Below are 15500 nucleotides of genomic sequence, written 5' to 3'. Positions count from 1 at the left end.
GTCCAAGAGGCTTCTAAACAGCTTCTACCCCAAGCCATAAGACTCCTGAACATCAAATGGTTACCCCAGACTATCTGCATTGCCCCCCCCCCCCCTTTACGCTGCTGCTACTCTCTGTTAGTATCTATGCATAGTCACTTAATAATTCTACCTACATGTACATATTACCTCAATTACCTCAACTAACCGGTGCCCCCGCACATTGACTCTGTATATAGCCTCACACTTGTTATTTTACTGCTGCTCTTTAATTATTTGTAACTTTTTTTTCTTAAAACAGCATTGTTGGTTAAGGGCTTGTAAGTAAGCATTTCACTGTAAGGTCTACACCTGTTGTATTCGGCGCATGTCACAAAATAACATTTGATTTGATCACGACTGCAATAAAGACAGTTTCAAAGACAGTTTCTGCTTGTTTCACCAAGCAGGATCGATCAGCTAACTAGGTAACACTAATCAAATACTTATTATTGGGAAAGAGAACATAAGTTGAAAACAGAGTTAATAAGTCAAGAATATTTTGGAAAGTGATCTGGCTAGGCAAACCCATTGATCCTGCTTGGTAACATACATACACCCCGTGATCAATGATAAAAAAAATAAAAAACGGACTCCCGTGTTATAAAAAGGCACAAGTTGGACCGTCAACAGTTGTCGAGTAGTCTCATCTACCGGGTCTTTAATGTACAGAAAAACACAACAACAAAAAAAAACACTGTCAACTACCAAACACTGCTCTCCAACCTCTGGCCATCTACCACATGGCCCTCATTACAGATCCGAGTGGAGGGAAAGACATGGGGCGATCCCTACGGGATAATAACACAGAGGACAACAAAAACAACAAAAATCAATAAACAACAATTGTCTGTTTACAGAGAGATCCAGGAGGCCATTTTAACAACTGAATTGTGAAATGGCCACCAGGAGAAGAGAAGAAAGGAGGGATGGAAGACGGAGGCTTGTATTATTCTCCAGAGAGGGTCCTTTGGTGTTACTACAGTCCGTTATCCGCACCCCACATGACACCCCACCCAAAAGAAACTGGGGGGGCAAAACAGCTGTGTCCCATGCAGGCCTCCTCTGTGATCGCGGTCTCATACTGCTGCCATCTTCAGTCTTCCACTCGGAATCCCACAGTGCTTAGCGTGCGGGGAAGGGCGAGCTGTTAATCGGAGAAGAGGATGGAGAGGGCCATGATGACACAACAAACCGCCACGTACGGACTCTTCCTCTCACCTGGGGGGGGGGGGGGGGGTACAGAGGGGATGATGGGAGACTTCAGAAGTTAACATGGAAATACTTAATACTTTCAAGGTGTTGTGAATAACCCCTACGACAACACTAAACCAAGAGTGACTAATAAAAGTGCAAGCAACGTATACATGGCCATCACAAGTCTTCTAGATGATAAAACTATTGATTATATAACAAACAGCATACCTATTCTGGAACATTTCCAAAAGATACCCAAGAACCTGAAAAGAGGGGAAAGATATGATAATTAGCGACATACTGTTTTTACATAACCACCAATGTTTTGAAGCGGCAATCAGCAGTTTAAACAATAAAGCGTTCTACCCGCTCGTTTCGGTAAAAAGCTGAGGAATGGGCCTGGAGAAATGTAACCACTCAAATTCATAGACAGATATATGGATGCAAGGACTAAGGCTGTTATGGTGACCATATTACCGCCACACCGGTGGTCACAGGTCATGAAGGCAGTCAAATTCCACGTGACCGTTTAGTCACGGTATTTAGGCTTCTTCAAGCGCGGATGCTCATTAGTAGTCTACCAAACTTGCTAACTGCCTGGTACTCAGCACTCTATTGTCCCTCTAATCACTGACATAAATGCAAATGTATCGAAAATCTAGTCAAACACTTCCTGAGAGCCCATGAGCTCAAGTTGCACAACATTTCTATAGGCTATGCAATTGCGTGAGAAAACAGAATGATGGCCTCTATTAAAAAGAGGAGGATCTCACCAGCTTTCTATAGGCTTTGCCTACTATTTATTTCTCAACTTTCCTAATATTAAGCACATTGCTTCTCTTTACAACCGGAGTATAGCCTACCTGGCTAGCATGAAAATGAACCACAGGAAAAACGTTCTCCATTCGCTATTTAAGTGCATAGATGACATGTATTTTTCCCCCTGCCCGTTTCGAGACAGGTCCATGATAATGGTCCATTCTAAATCAAAACACACACATTTATTTAATATGTAAAGACAAGATCAAGAATAGTCTGATGGGTGACAATATTAGCCTATTACTTGTGAATGATATATTATCACTTGTGAATGATGCCCAGCGTAAGGCAAGAAACAATGCATACCCTATTTTTTTGCGACTTTTTCAAAATCATAGCTGTACACCTCATGTAGCCTAGCCCATAGGCATATACAGTGCATTCGAAAAGTATTCAGACTCATTGACTTTATATACATTATGTTACATTAGCCTTATTCTAATATGTATTAAAAAAAAAAAAAAAATTCAGCACCAGGGACTGGGAGACAAGTCAGGAACGAGGGAAAGATGAATGGCGCAAAGTACAGAGAGATCCTTATTAAAAACCTGGTCCAGAGCGCTCAGGACCTCAAACTGGGGCGAAGGTTCACCTTACAACAGGACACCGACTCTAAACACACAGCCAAGACAACGCAGGAGTGGCTTTGGGTCAAGTCTCCGAATGTCCTTGAGTGGCCTGGCCAGAGCCCCGACTTGAACCCGATCTAACATCTCTGGAGAAACCTGACAATAGCTGTGCAGCGATGCTCCCCATATAACCTGGCAGAGCTTGAGAGGATCTGCAGAGAAGAATGGGAGAAAACTCCCCAAATACAGGTGCCAAGCTTGTAGCGTCATACCCAATAAGACTCGAGGATGTAATCGCTGCCAAAGGTGCGTCAACGTACCTAAAAGGGTCTGAATAGATATGTAAATGTAATATGTTTATTTTTTTATACATTTGTAAAAATTCTAAAATGTTTTTGGGGTATTGTGTGTAATTGATGAGGAAAAACGATTTAATCCGTTTTAGAATAATAACAAAATGTGAAAAAATTCAATGGGGTCTGAATACTTTGAAGGCACTGTATGTTTTGATAATGTTTGTATCACAACTAAAGTGGGCAAATAACTTCTTAAAATTAAGCACATTAACACAACGGGTGTAGAGTGTAACTGGCATACATACGCAGCACATGAGTTTGAAGAAATTGCACCTTTATAATAAAAAGCATTAAATGCATAATCGTATTTGAAATCACTTTTGATAATGGTGTTTTCCCGCTCGCTAATGGAACATTCACGCTTATAGCCTACTGCCGTGTGCGCATTGCTGTGCTCAAAATGTGAAGAAATAGCCTAATAGTTGATCAACATTAAGCTAAACATTATGATCTGCTGCGTGTGGTTGTATTCATTTGGGATCCATCTCATCCCACAACTGTCCCAGTATTTATTTCTCGCACGGGATAGTAGATTGACCAAGGCTAGTGCTTTTGCTGTTCATTAGGCATACTCATCTTGTTGGCTGCCGAAAAGTAAATGTGGACAGTTCTTCCAATATCTTCAACATACGCCTCGGAATTGGATAAGGACACTCGCAGTTGCGTCCCTGATGTTTCGGTCTTCACTTGTAGCCTATGAGAAACACCCGATCACGTGACGGAGAGCCATGTGAATGAGAGGTGCTTCGGAGCAAGCAGAGAGAAGGGAATTATAATCATTATATTCAGCCCAAGGGGACAACAGCAACCGCACAACAGCCACCGCAAAAGGCACAACAGCCACCGCAAAAAAAAAAATTTTTAGGGGGCATTACGGCCACACAAAGGGGATGCCGCATGGAAATTTGAGGCATTTTCAAGTGCTTGTCAAATTGTGAATGAGAGACTGATGAAGTGTGTACAGCCTGTACAAAAACAAAAGCAGAGCTCACGCCTTTCATGCTACTTTTTTCAAATCATTAGAGTCACGTCATGCAGCCTTAGAATGTATTCGAAATCTAAATATATAGCCCAACGTTTGTATCACAACTACAGTTACATTAATAACTCTAAATTAAGCATATAGGAGGACCTGTTTCTTTGTTAACCACTCAACACGGAATAGCCGCATTTGCACACTCCCTCACATCGTTTGGAGAAAACATAATTTATATTTTATTCAAATTGTATTCTTCATACTATAAAATAATGCCACGGAATTCTAAGCAAATCTTGTCTGCTAAATGAACTAGTGTTGCCCACAGCCATATGGCATAGTCAGATCAGTACCTAACATAAAGGACAAGTCAGAGTATTCTATTATGTTCTTCTGAAATAGACTACATCTTCTTCTTCATATCATGTTTCTTTAGACCTGTCTAAAATAAATAATGGACTCACTGTGAAGGTGTAGGCTATATCACATGGATTTATTAGCCTTTATTCAGACAAAGTCAGTGTATATGTCGAGAAACAAGCTTATTTTCTTCTAAAGTAAGTAATGTCAAAATTCTAAAGCTATACGATGCTACAGATAGCAAGTGAATTCTCTCACACTCAGAAAAGATTTGTAATGTTGTACTTCTTGTTGACGAAATTCGTGCTAATATTGGGTTTTTGAGCTAGTGCCCAATAGACTCCCATTAGGGCTGGGCGATGTATCAAATTCATTTTATTCATTTGAATACATGTTGTTGCGCGATATTCCAGGATGATCAATGGAAACAGGATGCACCTGAGCTCAATTTCAAGTCTCATAGCAAAAGGTCTGAATGTTATTCTACAATGTAGAAAATAGTAAAAATAAAGAAAAACCGTTGAATGAGTAGGTGTGTCCAAACTTTTGACTGGTACTGTATGTAAATAAGGTATCTGTTTTTGTTTTTTGTATTACATTGGCCAAAATTTCTAAAAACCTGTTTTCACTTTATCATTACGGGTTATTGTGTGTAGATTGATGAGGGGAAAAAAATATATATTTAACCGATTTTAAAATAAGGCTGTAACTGTGGGAAAGTCAAGGGGCCAAAATACGAATTGGGCCAATTCCGAATGCACTGGATATCGTGAATCACACAAGTTTGAAAAAAGATTTTTAGGCCATATCACAGAGTGTGTAGCTTAGCTAGCCAGCCAGCCCAGAGAAAGCACTGCGGATTTTGCATGATGCTACCAACCTTATTATAACACCAAATTGAAACATTTAAATTTAAACCCCCCCCTCACAAAAAATATTGTTGTCACATAGTGTTATTTAACACTGTAAATTAAGAGGAATGAGTGGTTTTGGGTGGATTTTTCCTTTAAATCCACTTTAGTCAGCGTAGATGAAGAGACAGGTTAAAGAAGGATTTTTAAGCCTTTTTACAATGGAGACATAGATTGTGTATGTGTGCCATTCATAGAGTGAATGGGCAAGTCAAAAGATTTAAGTGTCTTTGAACGGAGTATGGTAGTAGGTGCCAGGTGCACCGGTTTGTGTCAAGAACTGCAACGCTGCTTGTTTTTTTCACCCTCAACAGTTTCCCTGTGTGTATCAAGAATGGTTCACCATCCAAAGGACATCCAGCCAACTTGACACAACTGTGGGAAGCATTGGAGTCAACATGGGCAAGCATCCCTGTGGAACACTTTCGACACCTTGTGGAGTCCATGTCCAGACGAATTGAGGCTGTTCTGAGGGCACTGTACAGTGGATTAGGTCCATATACTGTAAGGAAGGGGACCCCCCCCCCCGTGCACATTTTTTGGGGTGGGCCTAGCACTACACAGCTGATTCAAATCACCAACTAATCATCAAGCTTTGATCATTTGAGTCAGCTATGCAGTGTTAGGGCAAAAACCAAAGCGTGCACCCGGGAGCTTCCCAGGACCGAGTTTGGGAAACCCTGTGTTAGAGGTCAGAGTCTAGACGGCATGTAAGCACTCCTCATGGAGTCTGTCTCCCCTGGAGAGGCTTAAACCCACAACAGAACACACTATCCAGCTCTCTATTCCTCATCGTTGTCTATCTGCCTGTCGAAAGGGTTTAGCCCCCCCAGAACAGCTACTGCAGACAGAGCGTCACAATGGTTCAGCCAGCACTCACACCCCCCCCCCCCCCGATCCTTCCTTCTCTTCTCTTTCTTTAGCCAACAGAGGATCAGTGGCTTGTCTAAACACACACTCAGCACCAGATCACTGCTGATACCAGTCCCCGTAGAAATAGAGATTCATAAAAATAATAAAATACATATCCATTTAGAAAGCTGGACAGATTGTCTTTTTGTCTTTCACATAATGACAGATAGCATATCATGGTGCTTTTCCCTAGGTTTCAAAGTCCTTACATTTCGTGGGGGCATTCCATCCACCACAAATGTATAACATCCAATTTCCCAACATGAGAAATGAGACCAATGGGAAATGGGACTCCTAAGTACTAGCGTAAATAGTCTGTGGCCTGTTAGACCACCATATATCTGTCATCCAGCTGAGCCAATCTGCCATTGGTTTATAAACACTAAGCAGTCAGTCATCAGTCAGAGATTGGAGGGTTAGGGCTCCAATTTCCCTCAAGGCCCCATTCTGGGTCCCCCCCGACACACACACCCCAACAACAACAGACAGGCCTACATTTTCCTGGGCATTGGGCAGTGAGTGAGTGTGTGAGATGTTAACACCAGCAGTGTAATGCACAGTGTGTCAGTCTAATTTGTCTTGGAGAGTGTGTGTGTGTGTGTGTGTGTGTGTGTGTGTGTGTGTGTGTGTGTGTGTGTGTGTGTGCCGACCTCAGATGACTGGCTCACAATAATTCCCTAATTTCCCTCTAACCCAACATGTGGCACACAGCTTGTTGCATTAGCCTCCCTTACCCACTCAGAGTTGGGAAAAGAGAGAAAGAGTTGGGAAAATTGAGGAAGAAAAACTGAACTGTTGTTTTATCAGCCCTTAGCTTCCCCCCACCAAGAACAGCATTGAACCGATGTGATGTGTATACGCTGTGGTCCCAAACACCACACAGCTCTTATTCACTCACTGCTGAGAGGATTTAGAAACAGTCACTTATCTAGTTGGTGAGTGATAGTCGTGTTCATTACAGCTGGTAGCCACAAACAATTCCTGTCACCTTCAATGGAAAACATAAACACACAAAGTTCCATTCTCCTTCCCAGAGCATTACATAGATGAAGTGGAATACAGTCAACAAAGCCAGAGGATCCGAGTAGAGAGCTACAGATCTGAAGAGTAGTCTTTTGAGGTAGTTAGCTGGCTACCAAGTGTGAGATTTGGTTATGGGTTCAGAGAATAGAGATAGAGTGCTTGGACAGGCATGATGGGTTGAGCAATGATAGTGTATCAGAGTTGGATTGCTGCTGGGGTTGAAGTTGTCGGTTGGGGTAACATCGCTTTCCTTGAATGTTGTCTTTCAGAGCTAACAAATCTAGGCATCAGCTCAGTGGATGAACAACACTGTCTGTGTAGGGGTGTTGAGTGGGTGATAGAGCTAGTGTACTCAGTATTCTTCTTCTCTAGCAGGCTAAGAGTCCAGAGCCCTATACTGCAAATCAGGTTTGATGAGTAACCAAGGTAACTTTGATCAACTCGGGATAACCGGAACCGCGAAAGTGGCTCACCTTTTAGCCAGGTACATTTCTATGGCAACGGATCCTTCAGAACTAACCTGCTCCGGGGCAGGCTAACTTGGGGCTAACTCCCATTTATCCTGAATGAAGTGTCTGAGCTGCGAGTTGAGGACCAATGAAATCAGATTCCCTCCTTCTCGCAAAGATTGCTCATTGTCCCCTTAATTTGAGGAAGACGACTGATTAAATATTTTACTAAGCAACGTTTTTTTGTGTATTAAAAATAGTCATTTTTAAATACCAGTCACATTACAAATGTAGTAATGACAATGCATTTGAAACTTCATGCACAGTAAAACGTTTGTATGGCTTAATACAATTATTTTATGGATAGGAGTGGGGGGGGGGGGAATGCTTGTACGTTGATTTCGGCACATGGAAATGTGGCACTGACTCGCTCATGGATTGATGTTTCAGCATTGTCTGAATGAAGACAAAGCTTCGGACTAGCCGTGTGCGACATGCACGTGCAGTTACAAGCGGCAGGCGGATGAGCAATATGCACCGCCGTAGTACGGATGAAGCCTGAGCTGCAATGTGAAGCGAACTGAAGCGTTAGAACACCCAGAGTAGATCTAGCTTCCTTCGCAGTATACCCCTCTGGGCTGTGGAAGGGTAGCTACCAACTAGGACATTAACTCAGCGGGATAATACGGTCTTATTCTTCTCTGGCAGGCTAGGGGCCAGCTATGGTTCTGAGGTATGACCTAGAGCTTTAGTTCAGTGCAATAACACGTCTGTACGTACCCGGTCTTGTTCTTGTCCAGGAGACTAGGGGCCATGGCTCTGAGGTAGGCACAGGTACAGATGAGCAGTAGGATCACTGTCAACAGGCTCTGGAAGTTAAATATGGCAGACTGGAGAGGGAATGAGAGGTTATTACTGGTTCGACATCCATCGTCACTCTAGGATGCATCTTTGACTCCACATAACCTGGGTAGCTAAATCATACTCTATGGAATACCTATTGCAAAGTCATCAACTATGTTTCGATCACAGCTAAATACAAAGAGGCTACTTCAGGACTGTTAGTTGAAGGCTTTTTAGGTTGTCAACACAAGTTTCCAGGTTTATTATGTTAAACATTAGGCTCTCTTTCAGTTGGACATGTTCCTGACTGAATGAGGGAAATCTCGTTTTATAACTGTAAAAGACAACAGAATGCACTATTCTGGATGGATGAAGCTAGCTAGCTATGCTGGCTACTACTAGTTATCCACAGTAGCTTGCGATAGAGACGTCTTGTAAAACAGGGATAACGTTACCACTTCCATATTAGACACAAAACATGTATTTACATATATTTGGAGGGTGACGTTAGTTAATCTACTTCTTCTTCGATACGGTTTAATAGCGGTTGACATCCAATACATGTTACATCACCGCCACCAAGATATTTAATCAAATGTTATATTTAAGAATTTAATTAAACAACTTACCATGTCGGAGCTAGGTATGCTAGCTAACTAGCTGCTACGGTGCCACCTCACACTTCCGTAGCGTCGTAGACAGATGACGTTGTACGGAACAAGGAAGAGACGAACTGAAACCGCAGCGTCTGGCGATTTAAACTAGATTTAACACCGGTTGTAGGTTTAAATATCAGAAGTCGACCATTGGATATTTAAAGACACAACCAACTATCTAACGAAGGCTGGTGCAGTTCGAGGTAGGTGGGACACTGACGTACTTGATACATGTGCAAATGGCCACACGTGTGCTGTGCTACATTGCTCGAGCTTTGTTTACAAACAAGTCTGATGCATGTAAACTCAAAACTCTAACAATCAACTTTACTGACTTTATTGTCCCCCTTGGGAAATTGTGTTGCAGTGTCATGTATACGTTTAAAGTGGCGTTTAAATACAAAACAAATTGACAATACAACTTTCATAACAGTTACATACCAATAAAAAGAGACTAGCCTGCTGGCTTTACTGGGTAAATAGGAACACTAGCCAGAGCTATTTAGGAGGGATATCACACCTGGCACAAATTATTGTCTAGTTCTGTTTTTCTTGCTGAGGGGTGCCCTATACCTGCGCCCAGAGGGGAGTAGTTCAACGTCAGAGTATAGAGGGTGGCTTGGGTATAAAATTGGGTGTAATCATTAGTCTAAACAACGTTTTGCAATTTAAACGAGAGTTTCTATTGAACAGATGCAGGTAAGCCCCCCGTTCCATTAAGACTCGTTTAGCAACATAATCGGCAGATTGAATAATTACAACCATGGCATTCAGTAATGATGGCCAATGAAGTAGGTTACTATGATCATCTCATGTTAGTGGAGCTTTGTCATGCATTCTGCTCGCACCATGTAACATGGCCCAGTCCCAAATCAACCCTTAGACCCCACTCTAGTGTAGTCTACCCTTACCCCACCCCAGACACTTACTGTAGGCTACATGCTGGTGCTAATTGCCCGTCTGTCAAAACAAAATAGAACCTAATAGGGAAGATAATTCCCAAAGCCAAGATCAGTGCATCTACATTCTCCATCTCTACTTTAATGGTGATGTTTTAGTGACTGAATCCAGAAGTAAGAAGATAGGAATTGAGGAAATTCTGAGACCGAGGTTACAGCACAGGTGTGAACTGGAAAGGGGAGTGACAGAAATATGTGTCATTGCTGGCTGGCTGGTGTGTAGGTACAGGTGTTACTAGGAATTAATGAATGACTGTTGAACAGGGTTTCAGATGGGTGGGTTAAACTCCATGGTTCTCCTCATTTGCAGTGCTGCACATCTGAACTCGCATCACGGTCACTGAGCTCTAATGTGTGCAACTTGGTGTTGCTGACTGTCACTGTGGATGAGTTTAGTGACTGGTCCAAGGTGAGGGGAGGCAGAGCGTTCTACTGTTTGGCTGGCATCTAACGCAGCCTGTGCTGCCTGCCTGCCAAGAGAATGATGAAATAATGTCCATCCTGCACTGTCATTTTCACATCCACCCACTGGCGGCAGGTAGCCTAGCGGTTAAGAGCTTTGGGCCATTAACCGAAAGGTCACTGGTTCAAATCCCAAGCCGACTAGGTGAATAAAAAAATATATGTCGATGTGCCCTTGAGCAAGGCACTTGACCCTAATTGCTCCTGTATGTCGCTCTGGATAAGAGCGTCTGCTAAATGTAAAGGTAAACAATGATCACAATTGTCACAAATATCCCAACTTTGTTTTATTTCCAATACTTTGTTTAGATACAAACAGAATTACAGACGGAATGACCTCACGTGCCTGTGCTGTTTTTCTGCAGGTGTGAGATGCATGTGACGGTGCGTGAGGTCCGTATCTCCTCGGAGTCAGAGACTTCCTACTTCCTGCGAGTGGAGTGGAGGGGGCGAGACTTAGGCTCTGGCTTCCTGTTATTGCTCACTGATGGACAGAACGCATGGAGAGGAGAGGGTAAACACACACACACCTGACGAACACGCACGCACAAACATGACCACACACCTGTCTAAACTCTCACCTGAATCTTCCTTCCTATCTCTCACTCCATCCCTCACTCGCTCCCTGTCTGTAGTATCAGAGGATGCAGTGAGGGAGGAGGCTGAGGAGTTGGAGATGCAGACAGATCGTTACATCCAGGACCTCCAGCAGGCCTTGACTGGGACAGGACCCTCTACTGACTACAGCTTCACCTTGACCTATAACCCCGGCCCAATGGCCAACATGACCCTGGCCTACGAGAAGGTGCAGAGGGACATCTCGGTGAGTGGCGTGACGAATCATAACAGGGTGTGTTTTTTGGCCCCAACAAGTTTAACGACTACAACAAGTTTAACGACTACAACAAGTTTAACGACTACAACAAGTTTAACGACTACAACAAGTTTAACGACTACAACAAGTTTAACGACTACAACAAGTTTAACGACTACAACAAGTTTAACGACTACAACAAGTTTAACGACTACAACAAGTTTAACGACTATCCTGAACCTTAACCTTTGCCATGGCCCTTAACCCTATCAAATGTTTTACTTGTAGAATTTATTTGAGCAAGTTAGCCATCCACCATGTGATATCTGATCTGTGTGCAGTGTCACATGCACTTTGAGGTCCATGTGATGTCGCCACTAGAATTAACACTGATGATGTTTGTATATGATCTCATCCTTAAGAGTTGTTCATGGAAGTGAGAGTGAACTGTGTCTCCCATAACCTTATCTCGTATCATATCTCATGTCCCCATTTCCTTGCAGGACCCTCTAACTACCACTAATTGAGCTAATGAACCCCGGAAGACATTAATGTAGTGAAGCGCCGCTGTAGGAAGTTACCATGCCGTAGAAGTGTTGTTTTTATTGTTAGTAACTGTGGTCTTCCCTTCCCGTAGCTGTTATAGGCTAGTGGTATTAAGCCCTCCTATAGGATTAGTGTCATATAACTGTAAAAACAAACAAAATGGAGGCCAGTGGTGTGATGAAATACAGGTAGTTATTATTATTCCAACAGTGGGATATTCTTCTATCAGCTTCAAAGTCAGTCAGGCAGTCATATCAACAGCAGGGTTGTATTGGATCGTTCAGGAGTGTGTTGTTGTTGACCAGTGATGATGTTGTCCTAAGATATTGTCTTCCTCCGACTCCCTGCTTTGACAGGAAAATTGTACTGTACAATACTATCACTATGGAGGTAAAACACACACATAGCCAACTTAGTGACAGTCAGTGTGCTCAGAGGTCAACCACACACACACACACACACACACACACACACACACACACACATATACACTTTGTGCTTTGTTGCCATAGTAATGGGGTAATGACGGAATGGAAATCCTAGTGCATGTGTTTCAGTAGAAAAGGGAAATGAATAGGATTGACTGCTTCAGAAACGAGAGTGTTGGACCAGGACGTTTATAGAAGTTTCTGTGATGCATCATCCCAGATGAAAAAGTCTCAACTGTTTTCTGTTGCTCAACAGTTTATAAAAATATGAATTCATTCATCATAGAGATATGACTCATTATCAAATGATCCAAGTCTAATGGCTGTTCTTGCAACAGCAGTGTGTGTGTGCATGTTGTGTAATTTCTGCAGAGAGTGAGCGTTTATTGACACCAGCTGTAAGAAAAGGGAGAACCTTACAATACCCTTGTAGAACCGTATACTGTAGAACCATATAGAACCCTGTAAAACAGTCCTGGATAAGGAGAATTAGGAACATCGGGGTGGTTGTTGTTTGGTAGATGTAAAGATGGGAATGTGACCCTTCTCTTTTTACTGCACGTCACTGGTCCATAGCAACAGCCCCAGTAAGGCTCCCTCATCGCTGGAGGGTATTATCACCATTACCATACCAGCAGTGATCAGTGTAATCTCAAACAGCAACATGTATTTGACAATAAACAGTCATATTATGGCCCACGGGGCAGCCATTTTCAACTAGTCAGTGGGTTTCCTCAGATCAATGATATTGTGCAACTTTGCATTTTTATAGAATGTGAATAACTGAATGTTGTTGACTTCTCATCCTCTCCAGCCACCCTAGTCATAGACTGTTCTCTCTGCTACCGCACGGCAAGCGGTACCGGAGAGCCAAGTCAAGGTCCAAAAGGCTTCTTAACAGCTTCTACCCCCAAGCCATAAGACTCCTGAACAGCTAATCAAAGAGCTACCCAGACCCCTCTTTTTCGCTGCTGCTACTCTCTGTTTCTAATCTATGCATAGTCACTTTAACTCTACCTACATGTCCATATAACTTCAACTAACCGGTGCGCCCGCACATTGACGCTGTACCGGTACCCCCTGTATATAGCCTCGCTTGTTATTTTACTGCTGCTGTTTAATTATGTGTTACTTTTATTTTTCTATTTAAACTATTTAAATAAACACTTATTTAAAGACATTGTTGGTTAAGGGCTTGTAAGTAAGCATTTCACTGTAAGGTCTACACCTGTTGTATTCGCCGCATGCGACAAATGAAATTTGATTTGATTTACACCAGGACTGTGTCTGAATGTGTGTGTGTGTGTGTGTGTGTGTGGCTGGTCTATGTGTGTTTAAATGTGTGGAGGTTAATGGTTTTCATCACCAGTAGATGGACCAGTGTAAAGAGAGTCCCTGTAATGACAACCTGGGGCACAAACCAAGGTTCACAACAACACCATTATCTGCTGGCCAGTGATCTCACCACCAATACACTAATACACTACCACTGAATCCCTCACAGCAGAAGCAGCCGCGGTTGTGGTTACTTTAGAAGCCACCCAGACACCACAGTGATGTAGTAGCGACGGTCTCTACCCGAATAGGTTCTTATTCTCTCTAGTAGTTAGTCAGTGAGTCTGAGTTAGAGAGAGCGAGAGGCCAATACAGAGAGATTATGAACCGGTCGTTTTTCTGCGACATCTAATGGAAGCTCTGCTCGAGTCAACATTCCAGAGCCAACTTGGTCCATCATAATACCGGCCAATAGTTTTTGGGGCCAAATCATTATTGACCAATCGTTTTACTGCCCATGTCTTTACCGGCCAATCAAGTAACTGTCCATCTCGTTAAGGTGGGCACGGGTATATGTGTATGTTACAGGTGCATATATTAACTCTCTCCCTTCCTCAAACCCACCCCTGTCTCTCCCATCCCTCTCCCCCTCCAGTTCTGCCTGGGCTCTGTGTTGCTGGGTAAGATTCCAGAGCCAGTGGGGGAGGTTAGAGCGTTACTGACTCACGGTCTAGAACGTGGAACCGCACTGCAGAACCACAACCACTTACTAAAGGAGGAGAACCACCGACTCAAACAGGAGCTACAACACATCAATGCAGAGTAAGACCACACACACACAGAGAGAGAGCTCACTTCCCTCCTCTCTAAGAGTCATTACCCAATCCTCAAAACTCTCTACAGGGTAGGACCGCCACTGTATGTTACATTGTCTAGGAACTGATTTTATGAGTGTGTGTGTGTGAGTGGCTGCTGAAGATGGAAAATAGCTCTGCAAGTGGGCCTTAATGACGCACAGACCTGAGAGCTCAACACAGAGGTCAAGATCGAACACACACACAAAGGATGAGGGAAACCTTCGCAAGTGAGTGTTGAGGGCAGTTCCCATCACCTAGACTGAGTCCATGTGTTTCTGATCATCTCGCTGCTGTAGTTTCTCTGATTCTGAAATGGAATATAGCGGTATTGGGTTGCAGAGGGGGAGGAAAAATGTGTCGAGGTTCCCTGGCAACCAACACCAGACGCAACAAACCTTAACCCTGACTTGATTCAGAGGGAAGGAGTGGCTGTTGGCTGCATCAGGGCTGGAGAATTCGATTATGTCCCCTTAGGTTATGTTATGACATAAATGTCCTATAAATGGCACAGTCACATTTATATCCATACCAAGCCAGGGATTGTTGCTGTAAATGCATTTTCTTCCATCCCCTTGTAACTCACTCTAACCCTGCTTTCTATAAGCTCTAACACGACCTGTGTGTGCGTGCGTGTGTGTAGGTTGCAGCGGTTTGTCAGTGGGAAGGAGACACTCGAGTCAGAGCTGTACTCTCGCTTCACCCTGGTGCTGAATGAGAAGAAGGCCAAGATACGCAGTCTACAGAAGAACCTCACACACCTGCAGGAGACCAGGTACATAGAACACACACGTCCCCCATCTATGAACTAACTAAACGTTACCCCACGGGGAGGGAGGGGGGGGGGGGGGTCTGACCGTGAGGAACCCCTCAAGCTCACAGGATATCACTCATAATATTTCCACCCTCCTCTGTAATAAAGGGTATGGACAAGAGGGTTTGATTTATCAAGGTAGCTTCCTTTGATACATTCATCATCTATGTGATAACCCCTTCTGATATGGTTTGGTGTTGGTGATTTGGTCATCTGGTGGAACATGCCAGTATGGAAGTGATGAAAGGTGTTATTTAGG

At 43.2% G+C, this 15500-nt stretch overlaps 2 protein-coding genes across 4 annotated transcripts in view; one reads left to right on the top strand and one right to left on the bottom strand.

Annotated features, from left to right (window-relative positions):
• Window positions 1–646: 646 nt before the first annotated feature.
• On the bottom strand, window positions 647–9195 carry tmem167a (transmembrane protein 167A). The gene is made up of 4 exons (XM_071363556.1): window positions 9063–9195; window positions 8371–8480; window positions 1444–1478; window positions 647–1239 (listed from the first exon to the last, which is right to left on the bottom strand). Exons 1-4 carry the CDS (start codon window positions 9063–9065, stop codon window positions 1169–1171), a joined length of 219 nt encoding a protein of 72 aa, XP_071219657.1. The 5' UTR covers window positions 9066–9195; the 3' UTR covers window positions 647–1168.
• The window catches only part of xrcc4 (X-ray repair complementing defective repair in Chinese hamster cells 4), a 24753-nt gene continuing 18405 nt past the window's right edge, over window positions 9153–15500 (top strand). Inside the window, exons 1-6 of one of the 3 annotated variants that reach the window (XM_071363552.1) lie at window positions 9153–9292; window positions 10359–10457; window positions 10876–11024; window positions 11146–11333; window positions 14229–14395; window positions 15071–15202. In XM_071363552.1, the coding sequence (XP_071219653.1) occupies window positions 10435–10457; window positions 10876–11024; window positions 11146–11333; window positions 14229–14395; window positions 15071–15202 (659 nt within the window). In that variant the 5' untranslated portion in view covers window positions 9153–9292; window positions 10359–10434. Of the gene's footprint in view, window positions 9293–10358; window positions 10458–10608; window positions 10756–10875; window positions 11025–11145; window positions 11334–14228; window positions 14396–15070; window positions 15203–15500 lie in introns of those variants that run through there. The other 2 variants (XM_071363553.1, XM_071363554.1) reach the window with 2 other exon arrangements.

This window comes from Salvelinus alpinus, chromosome 24, assembly GCF_045679555.1.
Source record: "Salvelinus alpinus chromosome 24, SLU_Salpinus.1, whole genome shotgun sequence".
Taxonomy (NCBI): Eukaryota; Metazoa; Chordata; class Actinopteri; order Salmoniformes; family Salmonidae; genus Salvelinus; species Salvelinus alpinus.
Note: the sequence above shows the minus strand (reverse complement) of the source record. Positions and strands in the feature narration are given on the sequence as shown.